The sequence below is a fragment of the Lepidochelys kempii genome, chromosome 1, assembly GCF_965140285.1.
Source record: "Lepidochelys kempii isolate rLepKem1 chromosome 1, rLepKem1.hap1, whole genome shotgun sequence".
In the NCBI taxonomy this organism is placed as follows: domain Eukaryota; kingdom Metazoa; phylum Chordata; order Testudines; family Cheloniidae; genus Lepidochelys; species Lepidochelys kempii.
In genome coordinates, this window is record NC_136380.1 from 290,643,053 (window position 1) to 290,658,078 (window position 15,026).

A 15,026-nucleotide genomic window follows, 5' to 3' on the forward strand; every position below is an offset into this window, starting at 1 on the left:
CCATTTGCTAATGCTTGGTAGTTAAGTTTTGACAGTATTTCCATATGAAACTAATTATGAGGTGTTTAGAACCTAACTGGTGGGGGAAAGGTAGTATACAAAGGTTTAGACTGAAAACAAAGTTTAAAAAAAAAAAGCAAATCTACCCTAGATTTGGCCATTTAAAAACTGTGTCAGGGAATTTACCATTTGGATGCTTTTATCTACACTGTTCATCTAATAACAGCCTTACTGGGTTTGGGGATATTAAAGCATTTGTCCATATTAATATTTTCAATACCTTAAAAAAAAGGAGCCGTTTTTGAACATTTTGGTGCTTATACCTTGCAGTTACTACTTATTGGGATTCACTTCCCACCCCCCGGGACTCAAAAAGAGCCCGATCACATTTGCTGCAAACACGTGTCAGTTGAACAAAACAAGGTCTCATCCCTAAACAGTCTATTACTGAGTACAGGAAACAATAAGGACTTACAGCAATTTATGTAAATTCAGGCCAATAGCTAGCTGCAACTTTTGTTAAAGTGTAACTCCAGATGACACTTTAAGGTAACATGTTCTGGTATCAGCAAAAGGTAGATGGAAGCAATAGCCCTCCAGAATAGTCATGCACTCTCCCCCAACTGAGTACACAAATACAGAAAGCATTCCAGCTTTCCAAGGCTTAAAGACCCACCTAATACCAAGGCCTCTGTATTCCTGCAATTTACACGAGGAAAATACCTCTAGCAAAGCCAGCCGGGAGTAGTGAAGGGTGTGTCTGGACAAATACAATCTTGAAAACAGGCAAAATGTTATCCACCTGGTGTTTGAACCTCAAGATCGAAGACCTCAGACATGGCAGCAGATACAGTGGAGACTTGTTCCAAATAAATGAGATCTAAGGACTCCCAGATCTCAACTCACAAATATCTTCCAGATGATGGCATTGAATTAATAAAGGTATGATGTCACTAGGCAGAAAAGAGAGACTGCTGTCTGCAGAGTGCCCAGGGAGATACACTGACATGGCCATCCTGAGTTAGACCAATTGACTGGGCATCTCTTGAAGATTAATTAATGACTTCTTACCATATTGTTTTGCCTTATATAAAAGAGCCACAGATCAAAATTTGGAGGCATAGAGTAGGCGTCATCTCCAAGGTGAGTGTCAGAATGAGGCCTGCCCAGTACCCTAGCAATCTGCTCACTAATTCACAGCACACCAAAAATTGCTGTAGAGAAGCCGTTTGATGTAGGAGAATCTCCCCCTCCACAAGTTAGTCAACCAGACAAAAGCTGCCGCCACATATCATTCCAGTAATTTTCCACTGTTAGGACATCCATCCTTTCAGGAGTCCCAAAACCTAGTACAGCCCTCCATTTTCTGTCTCATGAGCATCTGACACACATCACGGACATCAGCTACTTGAGCACAGAAAGATATAGTAGCCAAGTAAGAAGACTTGGTGGAATAATCAAAACCCCATTCCTCAATTTCAGCAATGAACTACTCCACAGGGACAGGAGTATTGGGCCAAAAGTTTGGGAACTCTTCAGTAGCTCCAAAGGAAGGATGCACAGGAAGGTTGTGTGTTATGACCCCCATGTTCTTGGGGGCATGGATTAGTCAACTAGTCTTAACCCACCCAAACATTTCCAATCCAATCATCACAGGCTCTGACTGTATCATAAGAGCAGCTGCTGAAATCTCTTCCACTGACAGTAACTGAAAGTGAACAATGCTAGTATCAACACCTAACCTGTACCTAACCAGAAACTGATGTTACGTCCTAAACAAAGGAGGAAAGGCCGTACAGCAGCTGGGCTCTCAAAATTTAGTGATGCAAACTACAGTCTAATTGTTGGTTCAAAAACAAAAAAAAGCCATGCTGTTTTGTCCCACAATTTGTTTTATAACTTATATTCACCCATGTAAGGGGTAGTGAAAGCAGTGTCCGGAGCAATCTTCCATGCAATCCACTACCCTAGCAACCACCGCGCACACCAGGACATAATGAAGTATGCAATGAAACTGGCCCCCAGAGGCTTCCCAATACATACGGATATCAGCAGATACATACAAAGCCAGAATGAGACCCTTTAAGTTTATTCAACAATGAGGCACAAAACGTTCAAATCCTCCCTGATCTCCAGGATGATGATATGGTAGCAGGTAACCCCAGCTATGGCATCACTGGGCTTCCTGCTAGCAGCTCACTTTGGGACTACAGAAACTCCAAACCACGACCTAATCCACTGCTAGATGTGAGACGGTGATGTGCTTCTGGTATCAGCTCCTCTACCCTGTCCTGGGGATGAAGGATGAGTGTCACAGCTGCAGGCAGGAATCTCTTTGCAATTTATCTTTAAAGCTTGACAGAATAATGGCAGTGTCTCCAATATTAGGAGGCTACTGCATGAGCTGATGTCAGCTGGGGGCAGGACCCACAGAGCAGTTGGGACCTGGGGGCATATTAAAAAAAATACAATGAAGTCTGTGTCAAAGAACCCTATTTTTGGTAACCAGCAGCCCTATGAAACAGGTTATCCCCAAGAACTTTACAATGTAAATATATTAAGCAACTACTTCTCCAACATAACCAGAGACCATCCAGAATTGCTCTCAAATACAGAAGAAATTTGCTTAAGTTATCAGCTTACTCACTTTGCATTTGACTGCTCATAAGGCACATTGTATATACACATGTAGTGCAATGGGAAACTCTGCACTTTGTATAGAGCTATGTATTCCTTTAAGTTTTAATACTCATTCATGAGACACTAGTTAAAAATAATTATGTTACAGTTTTACTTCTTTTATGTTCATGATAACCCGCAGACAAATTAATGTTTCACCTACAAATGATTAAACATCTATTATTAAGTATATGTATTTCTAGTATTTTATAAAAATAAAATGATTTAAATATTTATATTTTCAGTGTTTTATAAACAAAACAAAATTTTGGAATTAAATAACTGAGTCCCCTTGGCTTTCTAGTAAGCTGCAGATCCACCTTTGTTAAAGGCCACCTTGCTTAAGAGATCTCATTTTGCTGGTCCCCTGAGCAGCCACTTAATAAAGGCTTTGCTTTATTTGAAACTGAAGTAGTTTCTAGGGAAAAAATAGATGCAAAATTTCTGACTGCCCCTTTAAGAAAACAGTCTTCTTTGTAAAAAGAAAAGGAGTACTTGTGACACCTTAGAGACTAACAAATTTATTTGAGAGTAAGCTTTCGTGAGCTACAGCTCACTTCATCAGATGCATTCAGTGGAAAATACAGTGGAGAGATTTATATACATAGAAAACATGAAACAATGGGTGTTACCATACACACTGTAACAAGGTGAGCTATTACCAGCAGAAGAGCGGGGGAGGGGGGGACAGACCTTTTGTAGTGATAATCAAGGTGGGCCATTTCCAGCAGTTGACAAGAATGTCTGAGGAACAGCGGGGGAGGGGGGAGGAGAGGGGGAGGAATAAACATGGGGAAATAGATTTACTTTGTGTAATGACCCATCCACTCCCAGTCTTTATTCAAGCCTAAGTTAATTGTATCCAGTTTGCAAATTAATTCCAATTCAGTAGTCTCTCTATTTCCCCATGTTTATCCCCCCCCGCCCCCCAACGTTCTTGTCAACTGCTGGAAATGGCCCACCTTGATTATCTCTACAAAAGGTCCCCCCCCCCCGCACTCTCCTGCTGGTAATAGCTCACCTTAAGTGATCACTCTCGTTACAGTGTGTATGGTAACACCCATTGTTTCATGTTTTCTATGTATATAAATCTCCCCACTGTATTTTCCACTGAATGCATCCGATGAAGTGAGCTGTAGCTCACGAAAACTTATGCTTAAATAAATTGGTTAGTCTCTAAGGTGCCACAAGTACTCCTTTTCTTTTTGCGAATACAGACTAACACGGCTGCTACTCTGAAACCAGTCTTCTTTGTGTATTTAGACAATACACTTCTTCAAAGAGCAGATAAGACAAAGGAATTTCCCCAGGTCAAGTGCTCCCAATAAGGGTGGGGAAATGTGGAGAGTAGGGCTCTGAGAGCATGGCTTCCACAGAAAGTGGAAGGGAGAGAGAAGAGATTGCGCAGATGCAGGGAGCTCTGCCATTCAGAGGAGGATAAGTAATGCAAAAAGACCCACCCAGCTACAGTGTGGCTGAAGTGCTGTCACAAAGAGGGATAGGGGATGGCAAAGCAGTGCAAGGCAAAGAAGAAAGCAAAGACTAGGCGGGGGGCGGGGGGGAGAGCAGGCACGAGCCTGATGGGAGAAGAGCTAGAGCAGGCCAGCTGGACCAAGAACCCTTCCCAGAGAAGGTCAGGAAATGAACAAGCCCAACTGCGGGTGGCATGGCCCATTGCGGCAGGCCTCCCCATAGACTGCACAACATTGCCGGGGGGCAGGCGGGCGGACGGACGGACGGGGGGGGGGGGGGGCTGCTTCCACCCATCCCCTCGCCAGAGAGGAGTGGCCATCTGCCCTTCTGGGAGGGCTCATTGGCCGGTGGGTCCTGCCATTGCCCCCCAGGGGTGAGGCCGGTCCTCAGGTACCACCCCAGCTGCCAGGGCCCAACGGCTCCAAGGGCACCTCAGAGAGCCACATCCATACGCGGCGTTTCTCCCTGTCTTAGCGGGGTGCCCGACAGGGCCTGTCACGGAGGGATGGCCAAGTGCCCTCAGCCGTTCCTCCCAGAGGCGCTGACTCTCAGCTCAGCGGCAAAGCCCAGACCGTGCGGCCAGGACCCGGCCTGGCCTCGCCGCCGCCCGCCCTGCCGCGCCGCAGAGCGGCCCCAGCAGGACACGGCGACTCGCCGGCGGGTCCCAGGCCGGCCGGACCGAGGCGGCGGCGGCAGGGCGGGGAGCTGCGCGCCTGGGGGGCTTCACAGTGGGCGCGGGGACGGGACAGTCGCCTCTCGGCAGCCCGACGCCAGCGGCACGAGGAGGGGTTTTTAATGCCGATGCCGAGCGCACTCGCTGCCTCACGGCAGGGGGCCGCGCCGCCTCTCCCAGCACAGCCCTGCAGCGTGGCGCTGGAGCGGCTGCGGCTGAGAGCGAGCGGCCATTTGCCGTGGGCACGTCCTTGAGAGACACGCCCGAGGCGCCCCCGGCCCCTCGCCCCGCGAGCGGTGCCTACCCGGGGATTTCATCTCCGTCCTGCTCCCCGCCCGGGAGAAGCGCGTGTCCGTGACGGGCAGCAGCCGCCCGCGCTCCTCTCCGCCGCCCCCCACGCCGCGCCCCCGGCCGGGGTAAGCCTGGCTCAGAGCATTAGGGAAGCAGCCGCTGCACAGCGGCGCCACTTTCAAACCCGAGCCCAGCCCGGCCGGGCCAGCGGAGCAGAGCCCGGGGAGGTCCTTCGCCCGCCCCTGGCCCACGCACACGCTACCTGGCTCCAAGGTGCAGAGCAGGCGAGGAGCCGTCCTGGAAATACAGCTCCTCTTCTTTAACACATTGCTCAGGATGGTGCCCACGCCGCCGCCTGTGTTTTGCCTCTTTAAACATCTTCCCCCACGTCTCAGGGAGCCCGTCAGCTTGTCTTGTCTCATGGGTGCCCACGGGGCTGGGACCAACCATCCACGCTGTGCCAGCAGCGGCCTCTCCCCGGCAGGTGCAGCCCAGCTCCCTCCGGGAGGCAAATTCAGCTGGAGTTCTGCTTTATTTACAGCTTTGCAAGGCTTCCCTTTGAGGCCGAGATCTCTCCCAAACAAGGCATTAGAGCAGCAGGCGGGCCGGTCTGCGAGACACTACAAGGAGACAGGGCGTAGGGCGCTGGAGTATGTTGCAGAAGCTCTCTTTGCTGGAGGACTTCTGCAGTGCAGAGACAGCAAAGTCGAGGTGCCGAAGAGAAGGGGGGAAGCGGAGCCCGCCCACAATCCCTCCCAGCATCACTGACTGAAAACCCAGCAGAGTTCCCTCCGCCTCCTCCAGCACCACCTGGGAGCAAGCAGGCAGCAATCTGAAGGAAGCAGCAGCTTGGTTTAAAAATAAAGTGAATCTCAAGAGTAACTGGATTGCAGCATCTATCAAAGATTTTGTCACAGCAACACAGGAAGGGTTGGGAGGAGCAGTGCCACTGAACACTTGGGTACATTCTGTGTGCTACGTATACAGCACTTTAATAATGCAGGAAAGCAGCTGCTGCTGACTCTGCTTTGTAAACAGATAAACCAGCACAAGCTATAATGACATGTCTAAGAACCTATATGCCTATTATTTTTCAACAATGGTCAAGACTGATATTTCTGCAAAGGATTAATAGCAGTTACACCCTTACAGGCCCAGATTTGAATGTGTTTTAAAATCATGCTCAGCATTAAATTCCAACCTAAATGCATAGAAACACATATGATATGTACTGTATCATCACCCACTGCTGACAGCCCTCCTGAGAAAGAGGCCCATATGTGCTGCAATACCCTGAAGCAATGAAAGGAAGAAGGATGCTACTGCTTACTCCTTTCACTAGGACAGTCTGACACCAAGTACTGCAGTCCAACCCTGGAGATAGGAAGCGTGCCCAGAATGTCAGTTTGAAAATTCAAAAACTGAACTCTACCCAGTAAAAGTCGTTAAAATTTAAATTTGAAAATTTAGCTATTTCCAACAACATTTTAAGCAGGCTTGTTACACAAATAAGGAATAACTCCACAGAATTTCACTTCAAACTAGATTTTGATTTAATGGTTAGGGGAAAAGCACTTCAAACAAGGGTAGTTTTTACAATTCTTGCTGTTCTATTATTCAGTGAAAGGTTAACGGATTTATGTCAATTTAATTGACTCAATCTCAAAAACTGAGTTACAAGTTGTTCCAGGTACTAACACCTACTTCTGATTGCACCTGAAGTTTGCTATTTTTTTAAATACATTTTTATCTCCCTTGTTTCTTTGTGAAAGACATACAAACAACAGGCAAACTGACTACAGTGAAACACACAAAGTGGGCGAAGTAATATCTTGTACTGGCTCTTCTGTTGGTGAGAGAGGACAAGCTTTTGAACATACATAGAGGTCTTCTTCAGTTCTTCCCAGACCTGAAGAAGAGCTCTGTGTAAACTCAAAATCTAGTTTCCCTCAGCAACAGAAGATATTACCTCACCCACTTTGTTTCTCTAATATCTACTCCTGGGGGAATTCTGTGCCAAAAACATAAAAATTCTGCAGATATTCTACAATATTATAAAATTGTGCATATTTTATTTGTCAAAATAACACAATAAAATCCCTCTGGTTTCAATTATTTCAGTTATTTATTTAAATTACAATACAATGGATGGAGAATGGGAGTGGGGAGCATTGGAGGAAATCCCCAACGCCGCTTGCCTAACAGTAATATAATTAGGTTTGACCATCTATTTCTAGTTAGTACTCAACATTATAGGTAAGGCTGCAAGTTTGCCAATGGGAGCTGTGAAGCCAGTCCTGTGGGTGGAGGCAGTGCTGAGCAAGGGGGATGTCGCTGCTGCTGAGGAGCCCCCCAGTAAGCACCGCCCAGAGCCCACCTCACTCCATCCTGTACCCCAACCCCCTGCCCTCTCCCACACCCAAATTCTGTTGCTGCTGGGGTGGGAGGGGAGGCACAGAGCTAGATAGGGAGTCTGCCATCCCCACCATCCCTCCCCCCCCGCCCTCCCCCGCAGCACCAGCGAGGGTCCTGGGCCGCACGTCACTGCCCACCCCCCACTCCAGCACCCAGGCCGCCCTCCCGCAGCACCCCCAGGTAGCCCCCCTCCAAGTTTTAGTCACAGGTATTTTTAGTAAAAGTCATGGACGGGTCGCGTGCTGTGAATTTTTGTTTACTGCCCGGTTTCAGAGGAACAGCCGTGTTAGTCTGTATTCGCAAAAAGAAAAGGAGGACTTGTGGCACCTTAGAGACTAACCAATTTATTTGAGCATGAGCTTTCGTGAGCTACAGCTCACTTCATCAGATGTCGCCCGTGACCTCTCTGTGACTTTTACTAAAAATACCCGTGACTAAAACATAGCCTTAATTATAGGCAACTGAAGAGCAAGTGAGGGCTGGATTTATATTGGCTACTGACCTTCTCTAGAAAGGTAAACAGCAAACAGTTCGTGGAGCACATTCTGATATGAAATTATTTCAGTCCAAAAATTTAGACCAGTTCTAATCACTAAAGCACCATAAGCATTTATAAGGCCATACTGTCCTTTACACCACTCTGGCAATGTAAAGGAGCCTTAAAACTTTTACACATGTTTTATACTCCTGGGGGAATTCACAAAGAAAATGGGAACAATTCACTAAGCAGGCAGGCTGCTATATTCTGCTCTGCCTGAGGGGACAGTGCCTGTCCCATGCCTACCTCTTCAGAAACACCCTGAAGCCCTGCTCCTCCGTGCCAAAGGTGCTGCAATAGCAAACGAGAGGGACACAGTTTCTCTCTCTCACACAACTGCACATTTCTTCCTCCCTCTCGCCAAGCATATAATTTATTTTAAATGAAGATTAGATTCTACAGGAGTGGATGGTACTGGTCCCTTCCCATGCACCAGCAAGCTTCTTACTTCCCAGCGAGGCCTGCTCTTTACTGTTCACCTATCAGGATAAAGGCTGCGATTCTCTCACGGAGGTCACAGAAGTCACAGATTCTGTGACTTTCCATGACCTCCGCTACTTCCACAGCGGCTGGTGCAGCTGACTCCAGGGCCACCCGGGGGGTGCCTGAGCAACAGCCTTCGGTGGTCCCCCAGGGCCAGCCACACTGGCCACTGCTGAGGCATCCCTGGGCAGCTGGTTCTGGGAACTGCCTGAGCAGCAGCCGGTGTAGCTGGCTCCTGAGAGCGCCCAAGCAGTGGTCCTGGGGGCACCCTGGGGACTGCCCGAGCAGCAGTGGTCCCAGGGTGGCTAGAACAGTAGCTCTAGGGATGCCCAGAGGCCATCCGGAGAGCAGTGGTGGAGGCAATCAACTCCCAGCACTGGAGCAGGGCCCCCTCAGAGCTGGGGGCCCCTGGAGCAGCAGGATCGCAGAAGTACAGATTTAGTCAGGGTTATTTTTGGTAAAAGTCATGAACAGGTCAGGGACTGGGAAATTTTATTTTTATTTTATTTATTGCCTGTGACCTGTCCATGACTTTTATCGAAAATATCCGTAACTAAATCTTAGCCTTAATCAGGAACCTTGTGGCTGCAGACACATTGAACCTGGTAAACTTCTGCAATAGAGCATATAATCTGCTGGCCTGCTCCACACCAAGCTACAGATTTCCTGTGTTTCTCATACTTTACTGCTTTGCACACACTGCAGCATCCCAGTGAGGGGATAAGTAACAAAACTTTGAGGGAGAGGGAGACTTGCCTATCCATGCTTTTAGATCCCACTGGTGGTGAAACTACTCAGAAAAATGTACCTCTTAATCTTTATTTGGCAAATTCTGGGTTAGAAAACTAGCACTTAGAATCTCTCACACATTTAAACATCTGATGAAAACACCTATAAATATGTACACATAGAGAAAACATCTGATATTAGGAGTTCTCAAATCTAGTAGCCAAAGGCATAGCAAGATCCAGTGTCTGGAAGTTGAAGTTAGAAAAATTCAGATTGGAAATAAGATGGAACTTTTTAATGAGGGGCAATTAACCACTGGAACCAAGGAAATTGGTAGATTAATATAATTTAACACAGAGATTGTACATCTTTTAGAAAGCTGTCCAAACAGGTATTGGGCTTACATTCACTTACAGGGTAGGGAAGAATACATTTCCTATTATTAATATTATAGTAGCATCTAAAAGCCCCAACCAAGATCAGGACCTCATTGTGCTAGGCACTGTACAAACACATAGTGAGAGACAGCATCTGCTCTGAGGGGATTACATCTAAATAGTCAAGAAAAACAGAATGTGGGAAAGAAAACACTGAAGAATTACTGGATGAAATTCTATGGTCCACATTATGCAGGTCAAACTAGGGAATAATGGTAGTCCTTAAAATCTATGAACCCTTAAAAAAATCTATGAACATTTAATTACCGGGCACTGGCTAAAAGCACATCGTCGTTCACAACCATGGTCATGTTGTTTGATTGACTCAGGACATGGTGCCCTTCAGCCTGGGCTGGAACTTTCGAAGCACCAGTTTGATTGCTCTTAGTTCTAAGGAAGGCTATGCTGTGGGTCCTTTCCTCTAAGTTCCAGATGCCTTGAGCTGTTTGGGTCTCCTGAATTGTGCTCCTCAGCCCTCTAGGCTGGCATCAGTTGTGACAATCAGGGGAACAGGAAGGCATATGGGCATGCCCTTGTGGACACTGCACTGAGCTAACCACCTGTGCAAGAACTCTCACTTGATCTCTCACACATTCCAGGAAGTGGTCCCATACCTTTAAGAGGAAGTCTTGAAGGCGCCTGATGTGTGAATGAGCCCATGGAGTGATCCCTATGCACAGTACTAGGAGGTTGAAGTCTCAGCACCAGCAGTTCCAAATCAATGCCAGGAGGTTTTGAATCTTCTGAACCTCTCTAGAGATGGATATATCCTTGCTATTAAGCTGCCTGTGTTCACTTCCAAGTGAGTTATTTGGGTGGATGGAATCAGGGAGCTTTTTTTGATGTTGATAATAAAGCCATCCACCTGCAGGAGATTCAAGGTCAGGGATATAGCTCTGCATGCCCTTGCTGGGGATGGAGCTCTGATTTAGATGTCACCATGGAAGGGGTACAGGAAGATCTCCTGTGACCTGAGTCTGACTATGATTACCACTACCGTCTTTATAAAGACCTGGGGAGGTCGAAGGACAAGCCAAATGGGAGTGTCTGATATTGATAATGCTACCATAGGCAAACCTTAGGAATCTGAGATGGCAGGGTCTGATCAGGATGTGGAGGTATGTATCCACCAGATCCACTGAAGTCAGAATATACCCCTGGGGCAGGAATGCCACTGTAGAGATTAGGGTCTCCATCCAGAATTTCATTTTCTTCATCTGCTTGTTGAGCTTTTTGAGATCTAGAATGGCTCAGATTTCCCCCTGAATGTTTCTGAACAATAAAGAAAATGGAGTAGAACCCTGAGAATCTTTCTTCTGAGGGAACACTCTATTACTCTGATATCCAGCAGGTTAGAAATGTCATTCTGGATTAGACTATTCTTTATGGGGTCATTTGGGATGGGGGACTATGAAAAACAGATGGGGTGGAGCCTGTAACACTAGGGATTATTCCTAAATCGCTATCACCCTGAGGCACTGATCCAAAGTCGAAGCAAACAACCCACCCATTCCTTCAGGAAATGGGAAATTCTGCTCCCAAACTTCCGCTCTGTGTAAAGACCTATGTAGTCTTTGTAATAAAGTGGCTTTGGGAGTGGCAGGGTTCCCTGGGGACTCCTCTCCTGAGCCATGGTAACATGACTTTCCACTGGAGATCCTGCTGTCTCTTTGCTGGTATTTCTGCAAGGATGAAGGCTGAAAGAAATGCCTTTGTCTGAAGGCCAGCCTGTATGCTCTCTTAAAGGGCTGATGTGGTGTTGGGAAGGACTGTTTAGATATTGCAGCATTGTCCTCCACTATCTTGTCTAGTTTCTCTCCGAAAAGCAGGACTTCTGTGAATTTAGCAGAGCACAACACCTGCTTGGAGTGCCAGTCCACCTTCCAGGGATGGAGTCATAGGTGGTGCCTCGTCACTGAGCCAGAGCCCACGCCTTTAGCTGAGAATCTCATGTCCATTGAGGCATCTGCAATAAACACTGTTGCTAGGGGAACTTTCTTTAAAAGAGCCAAAAATAGCATGATCTCTATTCTTGAGGGCTCTGAGATCTTCCAGCAAGGAGAGTGACAACCTCACAAAGCAAGTATCTGATCGGGACACCCTGAGGGAGGCTGAGGAAGCCTCAGAGTGTTCTTTGAGAGTGGCCTCAATTTTTCTCTGTGGGGTTCTTAGGACAGAACTCCCCTTCTGAGGGGATAACTATATCTTTAACCAGGAAAGTACATCAACATCAGCCTTCGGTATCTCAGTATTAGGGACTTTTAGTTCCTGAATCCTATAGAACCTAAGATCATTTCTGTTCATGTGCTTGCCCTGGTCTGGCTTATCCCACTCATCCCTGAAGGAGGACTATAGGGGAATTGTGGCTTCCAGGAGAAGATTTGGAATTTGCTCAGAAGCTTACTCCTAGGATTTTGTTTAGGTTGAATCTGAATAGTAGATAAAACTTTATTGTACATGGCCTCAAATTTCTCAGAGTATAGAAAAAAACAACAAACTTTGAGTCTTTCTCTGGTCCTGATCAGAGTTAGAGCCCAACAATTCACCACCCTCTGTGGAAGAGGAAGTGGAGTCAGGACTCATACCTCCTAGATCTTTTATGCTTCTTCTTCCCCCTTTTCACTTTCTTTGATTTTTTTAGCTCACTTAAAGAGTGGATGAGCTCCATTATGGCTTTTGTGAGGCCTTTTGTGGCTAGCCTTGCTGAGGGCCTGAAGTCCTCTTGCAAGATCTTCTGAGCCCTCACCTGCTGGCTCCCATTCCTTCAGGGAGGTGGGAGGGGAAATCCTTCCACAGTCTTCCTGGACAAATTTGGAAGGAGTGGAGGATGCTTATGAGCCCAGGGTGCTTGGGACATATGTTAAGACTTGTGGGGAATGGAGTTGTGACCCTGCAAGTCTGCTCCAGAAGCACATTTGGGCTTACAACCTGAGTCAGCTGAGTGGGATCCCTCCTCATGTTTCGTGACTCTCCCTGCTCTTCCCAGAGACTCCTGGTCCACATTTACCATGTCAGAGTCATGCTGCTCTGCTAGATAGGGGATCCCATTTGCCTGTCCGCCTCATAACCCTTGGACCTAACAGAATTAGGGACAGAAGGCTGGGTGCAGGCTGGACACAACTCACTGTATGTGCTAAGTCTGGTAGGGCAGTCTCATGATGGAGCATCATTTGGATTTCATTTGGTGCTTTTTAGGCTATGCTGCCATACCTGGATGGTGAAGAGAAGCCAGCAGGGAGCCATTGCAACTGAGGGTTTGGGGGTTCCAACCCCTGGCTAAAAAACTGTGCCGGGGAAGGGGAGCTGAGGGAAATCACTGCTCACCACTGCCCCAAATTTTGACAAAAAAAGTCGATCATCAGCAGATGCAACGGTGGGAGCTGTAAAAACCAGCATCCGCACATTGCCATAAACGCAGAGAAACTGGAAACAAGCAGGAGCTGAGGGTGCATGGCCAGAGCACGTGGCTCCAAAACTCTGATCTGCCTCTGTGAGCTGCAAACAGAGGAGAGCAGCCTAGATGTCAAGAACTGTGGGAGACGCTAGGCTGCAAAATGGAAATATTTTTTCCTGTGGGATCAGTAAAGAGAAGAAATCCTGAAAGAAACCCTTTATGCAATATGATTTTTCCTCAAAATCATGAGCATGAATATTAAGAAACATCCCTTTGTCTTGACAAATGAGGTGTTTTGACCGATGTTCAGGTCACAGAACACTACTGTAACTAATGTCATACAGTCTTTATTAAAAATAAATCACCACATTAACAGAACAAGGAGCAGCACGTGTGCAAACAAACCCACAAAGAACCACCATTTTGACAGTTCCAATTTGTAATTAAATATAAAAAGATATTTGCACTGGGATGATAGTCACATGATGTGTTATGGACCCCTCAGCTCTAAAACAGAGCTCTTCTTCTATTCCTTGAATTTGATTATTTGCTTGGCAGCTGGAGTAGACATTGAATTTTACAGCTAACTTAATTAGTCTGGACTACTATAGCAGAAACAGTGAGGCTTTAATCCCCAAACATGACAAATGAAAGCAAAACCAAATCATGTCCCCCAAAGCGTATTACAAGATCTCTCCACAGAGAGCACAACTTCAAAAGGCAGCCATCAGTACTTTTTAGACTTCTGATTAAAAAGTAACAGTCATAGCTATAGAAACATTAGGACACCTTTGCACTGGGCTGGGAAACAAGTTAAGGAACTTGTTTAACATGCACGTTTTCATATGTTATTTACTATTTGTATTGCAGTAGCTCCAGGGGCACCAATCAAAGATCAGCACCAAATTAGGCTAGGCACCATCAGACACACAATCAAGAGAGGTTTCAGAGTGGCAGCCGTGTTAGTCTGTATCCGCAAAAAGAAAAGGCACCTTAGAGACTAACAAATTTATTTGAGCATAAGCTTTCGTGAGCTACAGCTCACTTCATCGGATGCATTCAGTGGAAAATACAGTGGGGAGATTTATATACACAGAGAACATGAAACAATGGGTGTTACCATACACACTGTAAGGAGAGTGATCAGGTAAGGTGAGCTATTACCAGCAGGAGAGCAAGGGGGGGAAATACCTTTTGTAGTGATAATCAAGGTGGTCCATTTCCAGCAGTTGACAAGAACGGCTGAGGAACAGCGGGGGTGGGGGGGTTACAAATTGGATACAATTAACTTAGGCTTGAATAAAGACTGGGAGTGGATGGGTCATTACACAAAGTAAAACTATTTCCCCGTGTTTATTCCCCACACCCCCACTGTTCCTCAGACGGATCTTGTCAACTGCTGGAAATAGCCCACCTTGATTATCATTACAAAAGGTCCCCTCCCCCAACCCGCTCTCCTGCTGGTAATAGCTCACCTTACCTGATCATTCTCGTTACAGTGTGTATGGTAACACTCATTATTTCATGTTCTCTGTGTATGTAAATCTCCCCACTGTATTTTCCACTGAATGCATCCGATGAAGTGAGCTGTAGCTCACGAAAGCTTATGCTCAAATAAATTTGTTAGTCTCTATGGTGCCACAAGTCCTCCTTTTCTTTTTACAATCAAGAGACAATTCCTGCCCGAGAGAACCCAGTTTCTAACGTGGGACCAGATCATCCCTTTCTGCAGTAAACCAGTGGAAGGGATGGAGCAGTAAGGAAAATTCTGCAAGAGTCCTTTGGTGCAGTTTTTTACTTACCTATCATTACAGATAGGAGAGGGGTGCATCCCAGTGGAACAGGTTGCAGGACCCACCTACAAGCCACAGGGATCCCCAAGAGAAATCTTGCGGGGTGGGGAGGGATCAGCAT

At 46.6% G+C, this 15,026-nt stretch overlaps 1 protein-coding gene across 6 annotated transcripts in view; it reads right to left on the reverse strand.

Moving 5' to 3' along the window:
* Positions 1–15,026, reverse strand: part of TBC1D30 (TBC1 domain family member 30) — an 84,000-nt gene that overhangs the window by 37,221 nt on the left and 31,753 nt on the right. For 2 of the 6 annotated variants that reach the window (XM_073327872.1, XM_073327871.1), the window contains exon 1: positions 5,379–5,640. The exons of 3 other annotated variants lie outside the window; for them this stretch is intronic. In XM_073327872.1, coding sequence (XP_073183973.1) covers positions 5,379–5,538 — 160 coding nt within the window. In that variant the 5' untranslated portion in view covers positions 5,539–5,640. Of the gene's footprint in view, positions 1–5,129; positions 5,149–5,378; positions 5,641–15,026 lie in introns of those variants that run through there. One more of the 6 variants, XM_073327873.2, reaches the window with a different exon arrangement.